The following is a 10002-nucleotide window of genomic DNA, read 5'->3' as shown; positions in this document are numbered from 1 at the left end:
ATAGTCATATAATCACAGACCTACACCTAATTTAAAAATAAGATTTATAAATAAGATTAAAAAATAATATTTTTTTGTTTTTGTTTTTTAAGAATGAAAGAGAGCCAGGCTGTGGTAGAGCATGCCTTTAATCCCAGCACTTGGGAGGCAGAGGCAGGTGGATCTCTGTGAGTTTGAGGCCAGCCTGGTCTACAAAGTGAGTTCAGGACAGCCAGGGTTACACAGAGAAACCCCGTAAAAAAGAATGAAAGAAGAGCACAGTCCTTTGTTGCCCATCATTCATTCATCCTGGCTGTGTCAGGGTGCACAGTGAGGTTTGAAAGTACTCAGGGCACATTCCGGTTCACCAAGGCCTTCGCCTCTGCCTCTTCTCTTGTCGTCAGCTGTTGCCAGATAGAACTCATGGGTATATCAAAAAATAATCTTTATTGTCACTAGTATAAAACAGAACAGATCAACTGGCCTCTCAGTCTGAACAGAGTGTGGGCGGGGCATGAGTCTACCCGGGCTGCCCCTCCTCCTCCCATAATGCCCCTCACTGGAACAGTGTCTCAGGAGTGCTCCGCAAAGCGCTCCGCAAAGGGGAGAGGACCACAATGCCTCCCTCAGGGACAGGAGTCAGGGATGGACAGGGCTGCGAGATGTTTTGTTACCTGAGGGAGGTAAAACAAACAGGATAAAGTGGGGGGGGGGAGCTCTTCAACTACTTATCATCCCGTCCACCTGCACCAAGTCCACTGAACAGAAGGGTGGCGGGCAGCCCCATGGGCTTTCGTGGCTCCTGTGGTTTCAGAGGGCCACACGGGCACAGCAATGGCGCAGCAAGCAGGGCAGGATGCCTCGGTTCAGCTGGTGGAATTCCACCAGCTGCAGAAGGTCTGTGAAGCGGGTCTGGCCATCATCCATGCTGAAGTAGAGACAGCCCTCATCTTCACTCTGTGGTGTGGCCAAAAGGCAGGTCAGGGAGCAGTCCGGAGCAGAGGAGCAGCCTGGGCCCCCCGCCCCATTTCTTATATAGAGAGAAAGGAGGTGCATAGTGGGGCTTTGGGCCATGTATCCCATCTACAAATCAGGAGTAGGGGAGTTACTCGCCGGTAGGATGAGATAATGCTTGACTTTCTGCAGGTGACACAGAGACAGAACAAAGCCCTGTGGGTTCCGCTGGCTCTCCCGGACCAGGAATACACTTTGGGGGAGACAAAGCAGCGTTACCAGGGATCCCAGTTGCACCTGCCCTAGTACCTCATTGGTCCCCAGATCTGTTACTCCACCCAGCTCAGCCCCTTTACCCATCCACCAGGCCCTGCTGTCTGATTAGCCGCTGGCTTTCTTCCCGGGAGATGCGTCCGTGGAACCAGGGCTGGGTGCGGTGGATGGCTAGGGTTGGAGGGGAAGAGATGCTGGTCATTCAGGGAAGGGACCCCCTCCCCCACCCCACCCCACCCTCCGACCCCAAGCAACGAAGCCCACCCTGGGGACTCCAGACCACCACCCACCTGCACTGAGGCTGGAGCCAGAGCATGGGGTGGGCAGGCTGAGACGGTGGTTTGTCTTCTTCTGCAAGAAGGAGATGACATGGGAGTCAGGATGCCATGGGCAACCACCACCTCCCCAAACCCTCTTCCTTGGTCCCACTCCATGAAGGCCATTGGGAGCCGGTACCACGAGTCTCACAGATGCACACAGGCCCTTACCCTCCAGGCCTGGGCTTCCTCCATGGCAGCGCTCAGAGCTTCCCGGGGGTTCTCAATGACACGGCCAGCACGGCCAGAGAAGTCCATGGCCACCAGGGTATTATCGGAGACGCTCCTCTGGAGAGAGGACAGAATGTGGAGGGGAGGGGGGTCAAAACAGCAGCCCTGCGTCTGCATGCCCACCCCTCCCAGTACCCCTGAGAACACTCACCAAGGGCGAAGACCCCAAATGGGATAGGCGTAGGTGACGAGACTGGACTTGCTGAAAATTCTTATACAGCTGCACCCCGTACTGGAGGCAGAGAACAAAATAAAAAAAGGTTTGCGGTCAGGAGAACCTAGGAGATGGGCACGGCATCCCTCAGGCCGGGCTACGGTGAAGTCTTCACTGGAAAGACTTCCTAAAGGCAGCGCTATATCCCCTCGCTCAGGCAAGGCCATCTCCTTGCCACTCCAGGGGGCTCACCTTGAAGAGCCGGAAGGCAGCCAGCCAGCAGGTCCGGCTCTGCTCGTCATCGCTGCAGAAGATGTGGAGTCCCTTGTGGCCATTTCGAAGCTTGTTGGGCTGAGGAAGAGGAAGTGGGCTGTCCTCTTTTTCCTTCTGTGCCCAGTTGCCACGGGGCAGGGAAGGACCCAAGGACTATCCAAAGGGGCGAGGTAGATGGAGAAGAAGAGGGTGCGTTCCCCAAGATGCCATTCAATAGCCACAGGTAAGATGCTTGAACCTGGGTAGCTCTCACTCTCCCTCAGCCCAGGCCAGGCCACAGCCCTCACCTTGACACAGAAGCCGAAGTCAGTAGGCATTCCATACAGCTTCCGGCCCTGGGTCACCACATACGCATTGGACTCGCTCACATCTGCCACGTACTGTAGGTGCCTCGGGTCCTGGGCAGCATGAGAAAGTAGGACTTGGTACAATCCCATCTCCATATTGGTGTCCCAGTAAGTACGGAGATTTCAGGACCAGAGAGAGGCAAGGTGACCCATGGTCACACAGCAAATAGAGGCTGAGGAGACAGCTCAGTTGGTGAAGTGCCTGCTGGGCAGGCATGAGGACCTGAGTGACATCCCGAGCGCCCCCCTAATGAGCTAGATGTAATGCTGTACATTTCTAATCCCAGTGTGGGGACAGTCAGCCTAGCCCAATCTGAGTCCTAGGTCCCAACAGGGACCTGTCTTAAAAAACAAGGTAGACAGTTTCTGAGGAGGCCCGCTTGAGGCAGACTGCTGACATTCATGCATACACAGACACACACATACACACACACACACACAGAGGCACTCACAGGTACACACAGGCCCACACAGAGACATATACACTCACAAGCATACACACGCAGAGGCACACAGACACACACATAGACATACAGAGACACACCAACATACACTGACACACACAAAGACACATACAGAGGCACACAGAGATACACAGAGACACATTCACATAGACACACCCTCATACACAGACACATACACTCACAACATACACATACAGAGGCACACACAGAGACACACAAGAGACACATTCACACAGGCAAAGACTCATACACACACAGACGTACACACTCACAACATGCACACACAGAGGCACAGAGGCACACACTCATACACACACAGACATACACAGACACATACACTCATAAACATACACACACAGTGGCATACACACAGGTGTGCGCGCGCACACACACACACACACACAGAGGCTGATTCAAGTCACCCATCTTTTCCACTGCTACTCCTGGGGTAGGTGAGCCAAAAGGGTTGGGGTAGAAAGGTGCAGGCATGGCTTGGAGACAGCCAGCCCGAGGGGAAGGAAGAGCAGCTGAGGACGCCCTGGCCCAGGAGCAGAAGGGTCTAGGAGTACCTTTGAGAAAGATGTCCATGACAGGCTAGAGCAGACCCCTCAAGACCTCACCTTGGAGGTGCCCTTGGTGGAGTAATAGAGGCCAGATCGACGGAGAAAGCAGAAGAATCTTTTCCAAAGCTTTCGACCTGACCCCCGGCCTGACGCCCGCAGCTGCAGGAAGCCCTGGATCTCGGGGAAGCTGCCAGCATTCAGGAAGTTCTGAGGACAGATGTGAGCAGAAGGTGAAACGACAGCCTCCTCTCAGGCCGCTGGAGGTGGTGACTGTCACCATTTTACAGGCAAGGTCACCATGGTGAAGGGAGACGCTGACAAACACACGGATTGCACATGGCAGCGACGAGCAGAACACGGGATGGCCTCACCTGGATGAGGTCTTCATGGGATATGCCTGTTTGTGCATCCAGACAACTGGAAACCATCTTTTCTGGAAACAGGGTGTGCTAGGGAAGAAAGGAGTCAGAAATCAGGCTCAAGAGTCCAGGCTGGGTGTCCAGAGGGCGCGCGCGCGCACCTGCATATATATACGTGTGTGCATGTGTTTGCGCGCGCATGTGTGTGCATATGTGGTGTGTGTGTGTGTGTGTGATGTGTGTGTATGTGTGTGTATGGTGGTGGGGTGTATGTGTGTGCATGTGTGGTGTGTGTGTGTGCATGTGTGGTGTGTGTGTGCATGTGTGGTGTGTGTGTGTGCATGTGTGGTGTGTGTGTGGTGTGTGTATGCACGTGTGTGGTGTGTGTGTATGTGTGTGTGTATGCACCCAACTTCTCACACACACTCACTGGGGGGCTCTTGAACAGCTCATACTTGGCGAAGTTTTTACGGAAGACGAAGCGGCTGTCTCCACCAACAGGCCAAGCCTCCTGCACTTCCACCACGAACTCATGGTCCTCCAAACCCCGCTCTGCGATCAGGGGTGAAAAGCCAGGGTTGGTAGGGATGAACTAAGCCTCATGGATGAGCCACCTATCGGCCCCAAGATGTAAGACATGGCCCCACAGCTCCTTGTACCCCAACTCACCCAGTGCTAGGTAAGGGTGGCACTCCACCAGGCCCCAGCTCTCGTCGCTCAGGGCGTGAGCTCGCTGCACCAGCATTTCACACACATGGCGAGCTGTGGCGCCTGCTGCCACCTCCACAGACCGGCAGGCCCCATCCTCGCTGTACACCTTCACCACCTGTACCCCAGGAACTGCAGGTGACTTGGGGTGATTCTACTGTCTGACTTGTCCTCAGGGACCAAGATACCCCACCTACACCAAAGAGGCCCTGGAGCAGCCCTCCCCTCATCCCTTCCAAAACAACTTACATGGAGGCGGCTGGAGTCTGGAGAAAGCAAGCCTCTGGTGCTAGAGGAACCCCCAAGAATGGGTTTCTGTGAAGGTGGGCTGCAGAGCTCGGGGAACGGGTTGGGGATGGAGGGTAGAGAAGTTGCCTGAAGCTCCTCTTCTCGAAGTTTCCTGTGGCAAAGAGTGAGGGACAGAAGGCCCTGCGTGTTAGCCAGCGCTGTTCCCAGGCCTCTCTACCAATGCAACCCCACTGCCCCATCCTACCTGCTGTCTGGAATGGACAAAGGCTGGGATCGCTTCACATCCCCTGGCGGAGGGTTATCAGGGGGTGGAGGAGTCTCAGGAGGGGTCCCAGGACCTGGGCACACATCTTCTGGGGAGCTGCTGAGATGAGGTGGGCTTAGATCCAGCTCCATGGCACCTAAGAAGAAAATGCAGACCTGCTGACGTCATGTGCTGCCACTGATCCCTTCAAACTGCAGCTTGCTCTGAACCCTCAGAGAACCAACCACACATGCCCACTTTATAGAAAGAGACGCTGAGATCCTGGGAAGGAAGTGCACATGCGCGTACTCAGGGCCTGTCAGCCTGCTGCTTGGGACTCCAATGCTGGTGCTCTGCGTCCAGCGAAAGCAGCTCAGGGGCTGGAACGGGCAGGCTCCGTACCACATGCCCCTAGCCACCAGTTTAGGGCAAAGGCTGCTCGTTCTTTTGGGCTCTGCCCCAGATTTTGCCGGCACTTTGTCCTGGCACCTTGTTGCCAGATGCAGTTGCCAAGCCTGTTGTGGTAACACCTGGCCGAGTGATGAGTGATACCCGGAGAGAAAGGTGGTGGGGAAGGGCAGAAATCAGGAGAGCTGGAGAATGACCTCACGTTGGGGGATGAGAGCAGAAGGCCTAGCTTGGGGGCTCTTACCCCAGCAGCCACAAAACTCTGTGTGCCTTTCCAGGCTCCCCTCAACCTTGCTCAACCTCCGTCAGAAGCCTCAATGCTAAAGCCGTGCCCTACGTATGAGAAGTCCTCTTGGACTTACTACACTCAGCCTTGTGCTGGGAACTCTGCCCCCATTACTGTGCACCTGCCATCTCCCTTTCTCTGGTCTGAAAGCACTTGGCACGCACACTAGAGTCTCACCTATGCCTTAGCGCCCACGGGTGCAGAGAAGCTAGGACAAGTAAGGGCAGGAGAGACCAGGCAAAGACATCTTGGGGCAGGGGGCGGGTGAGGGGAGTTCCAGGCCCGTCTCTGTAGGAACCAGGAAGCCCGTTGGTGCTGAGCCTGAAAGGGCTCAGACAAAATGCCAATCCCAGTAGCCACATCTCTGTTCTCCAGACACTGCACTGGGACTGTGAGGTTCCCTCCACCAGGATAGGACAAACACTGACCCTTCTGTGACTGCGTGCAGGGATTGGGGGGGGGGGGGGGGGGGGACAGGTGAGTCAGGGCGGGGCAGGACAGCTATGCCCCAGGCTCTTCATTCAACCTTGACTCATCCACAAGACTTCCTGGCTGAGAAGGAAGACAAACAACCTGCCTCTGCTCTCCATCTCCTGACTCCCCAGCCTACAGGTAGTCTGGGAACACGGGGTGCGGGCTGGGGAAAGATGAAGATGTGGGGAGGGGCCGCCTGAGACTCCTCTGACATCACCCTCCCCACCCTTGGCCAGTGTCCAGCCCAGGTGGGAATAATCACCTGCCCACCTCTAGTCCACAACCATCACTCTGCCCATCATAGCTCAGGAAGGAGAGAGGAAACGCCCGGCCTGGATCCTACTGGACTGGAGCCCACCTCCTGGTGATATGCAAGCAGCTCCGCCTACTCTGGGTCTAGAACTAAAGACTCTCTTTACTGTTAACTACCCCCAGGATGGATGATGATGGATGCATCTGGCCCTGGGGACTTCTGAGTATTGTTCTGTGGAGAAGGGTCTCTGACCACATTCTGGGTGTTCCTGACCTGAGGGGTACCACTAGGCAGGAGTGGAGTTAAAAGTACCCAAGAGGACAGGTAGGCGCACATAGCAAAGCACTGCCCAGGAGAGCCAAGTAGAGCAAGCAAGGCACACCTGACACAGCATCCCCAAGACACAAGCAAGGGACATCAGCACCGCCACCCACTTGAAGGCCCCTAACCTCTCAAGAGAGAGACAGGGTCAGGAAGGAGGGTCTGCAAGGGTGGCCTGCCCTCAAAGTGAGAAAACAACACCAGGCAGGACAGGTGTTTAGAAGGGAGGGGAAGTAGATTCAAGTCCGATTACAGTCTGATGTCAGAAGCCCAGGTGCAGACTAAACTAGGGTTAGTTTCCAGAACCCTCCACCCTATCCTCCAGATGGGCAGCACTAGAGAGCAGCCCCTGCCCAAGAGATCTGATACGTTCAAACTAGGGTCTAAGCAAACTTCCCTTGGAGAAACTGGTCTCCCAACCAACTTGTCCTCTCAGCTGGGCCACGGGCTCTCCAGCCCCAGCAGCTCCAGCCCCACCCGCTCTCCTACCCTTCCTGCTGCCTTGTTTACTTCCTGAATCTTGCCCCACCTAGAGAGCCCCGAGGGCGAGTTTGGGGCCCACAGCAAACAAGGCCACCATCCACTCTTCCCACGTTAGGGGAGGGGTTGTGGCCTGGGCAGCCTGAGATGAGGTTCTGGTCAAGTACACCAAAGCAACCTCCATCAGGACTTGGAGAGAGAAGAGGGGGGCCTAACCTTTCAAGGGTGCCTGGACCAGGTGAGGGGGAAACCCTTAGTTGACCCGAAGTTGATGCTCCGCCCACTCTACAGGAAAAAAACACCCAGTGGAATTAAAGGGGGGGGGGGGGGGGGGGGACAAGTCTTTTAATGTTTAATTTCAGAAGAATGTTCGAGTTCCCAGTAGAGTTAATCATTATTTTGCCTTCGGGAAAGTGTAACACACACACACACACACACACACACACACACACACACACACACACACACACACACCACATTTTAGGGGGAGAGCAGAGTCCAAGCTAGGCAAACTCATGACCCAGAAAGCACTGCCTGGGCAGAAATGGTTGAAAATCCCAGCATCTGGCTCAGGTGCACTCTGTCCCCATCCTGCCATGTAGACCCAGACCTGGCCCTCGATGTTTGCCCAGCTTCAGCCTCGGACAGGCCCACGTGCCTGCCACACACTCCCTTCCAGCCCCTTCTCATAGCACCCACCCCTCCAATTTTCTTTGTCCGCTTACATCTGCAGCCAGCCGGGAGGGTTCCTCAGCCCACTGGGGGCGGGGGTTGTACTTCTGAGGTGGGACTACAAGATGGAAAAAACCGAGTGGGAACCCTCCAAAAGGAAACCTCAGTAGTAAACTGAGTTCAGCAAGGTAGTGAAAGGCAAAACACACACACACACACACACACACACACACACACACACACACACACTAACTGGCCTTGGGTAGGAAGAATCCGTTTTAGCAGGAACACACACACACACACCCTAACCAGCCTTGGGTAGGAAGAATCCGTTTTAGCAGGAACACACACACACACACACACACACACACACACACACACACACACACGGCCTTGGGTAGGAAGAATCCGTTTTAGCAGGAAAACACACACACACACACACACACACACACACACGGCCTTGGGTAGGAAGAATCCGTTTTAGCAGGACACACACACACACACACACACACACACACACACCACACACACCCACACACACACACACACACACACACACACACACACACACACACACACACACACACACACACACACACACACACACACACACACACACACACACACACACACACACACACACACACCCTACTACCTGGCCTTGGGTAGGAAGAATCCATTTTAGCAGGAAAGCCCAGATTTCAGGAATGTGACTGAGAGACCTTACCTCCCATTCACCAATTCACTGAGAGAGATAAGCGAGTGTGAGGGAGAGAAATGAAAAGTCCAGGCGGTCGGGGCAGGGGGGTAGCGGAGCGGGGCGGGAGGGGGGAGAAGGTGAGGAAGGGGAAGGACTCAGATGCCAAGCAACAAACAAACGAAACCAAACAAACGCAGTGACTCGCCAGAGAGCTGCAGGAGAATGAATTTTTCCTTAGGGACCAAGACCTGACTGTCCCACCCCCAAGATGAAGTTCCCGCGTACGTCCTTACCCAGACTTTGGATGCCGGCACACCTGCCTGGGGCCACCGGTTTAGGGAGAAAGACTCCAGGCCTTAATACCACCCCCCCTTTCTCGCCGCCACCCCCTTTCCCCCCCTTCCGCCTCTGGCCTGACCTCATGGAGCGAGGACATTCAGTGGGGAGGGGGGAGCCTGTCAGCCTCCCCGCCATCTACCCGGGCAGTGGGCCAGATCCGCCCGAGGCGGGCACAACCTGAGGCCCCAGTGAAGCTGGGGATAGGAACTGATTGTCTGAGACCGATTTCGGTCGGCTTACCGCAAAGAACTCCAGCAGAAGGGGCAGGACACCGGGTCCGAAGTCTGGGACTGTCTAGGGATACCAGACACTTGGATTTGATTTCAAATTCTTTCTCTTCTCTTCTCTTCTCTTCTCTTCTCTTCTCTTCTCTTCTCTTCTCTTCTCTTCTCTTCTCTTCTCTCTCCTCTACAGGTGGTAGGAGGGTATCCAGCCTTTGGGTGTTGAGGCGGGAGAATATGGAGAGAGAGCCCTGCGTATCCAGATTCCAGGCCCAGGGAAACTAAAATTATCTTGGGCAGGTGAGGGCGGGGCCTCAGAGGCGCCCTGGAGAAGGAAGCGCAGGAGGAGGGGTGGAGACTCCTCACAGAGCACTGCCTGGGATTGCCCTGGCCCTTCCTACTGGGCAGCAGGTGCCAGGGGAGAGAGAGAGAGAGCAGGTGCCTGGGGAGAGGCCAGAAGAGGCAAAGAGAACAGGCTAGAAAGAGAAAACTCTAGAATCCTGACTACCTGAGGACGGGTGTTTGGAGGCTGTTTGTTAGACAGAGATGGCCCCGCCCACTCCCATTCGTCCCTCCCCCGCCCCCACCATGATGGCCTGTTCGTTGGTCAAGCTAGGGGAGCCGGCTTCAGTACGGATCTCACCCCCTAGGGCAAAGGGCACTGGGCTGAAGAGGGAACCCTGAAGAGGTGCCCTGCCCTTTGACCTCCAGCCACTGTCTAGTCACCCAGGCT

The 10002-nt window shown here is 55.3% G+C and overlaps 1 protein-coding gene across 1 annotated transcript; it reads right to left on the bottom strand.

Moving 5' to 3' along the window:
• Positions 1 to 712: 712 nt before the first annotated feature.
• Grb7 (growth factor receptor bound protein 7) lies at positions 713 to 9380 on the bottom strand. The gene is made up of 15 exons (XM_051158489.1): positions 9289 to 9380; positions 5116 to 5272; positions 4872 to 5022; positions 4584 to 4740; positions 4345 to 4466; positions 3927 to 4004; positions 3613 to 3762; positions 2469 to 2579; positions 2161 to 2259; positions 1906 to 1986; positions 1695 to 1811; positions 1497 to 1557; positions 1290 to 1377; positions 1093 to 1186; positions 713 to 936 (listed from the first exon to the last, which is right to left on the bottom strand). The coding sequence occupies exons 2-15, from the start codon at positions 5265 to 5267 to the stop codon at positions 790 to 792; spliced, it is 1608 nt and encodes a 535-aa protein (XP_051014446.1). The 5' UTR covers positions 5268 to 5272; positions 9289 to 9380; the 3' UTR covers positions 713 to 789.
• Positions 9381 to 10002: the final 622 nt, after the last annotated feature.

Source organism: Acomys russatus, chromosome 16 (genome assembly GCF_903995435.1).
Source record: "Acomys russatus chromosome 16, mAcoRus1.1, whole genome shotgun sequence".
NCBI classification, from domain to species: domain Eukaryota; kingdom Metazoa; phylum Chordata; class Mammalia; order Rodentia; family Muridae; genus Acomys; species Acomys russatus.
Note: the sequence above shows the minus strand (reverse complement) of the source record. Positions and strands in the feature narration are given on the sequence as shown.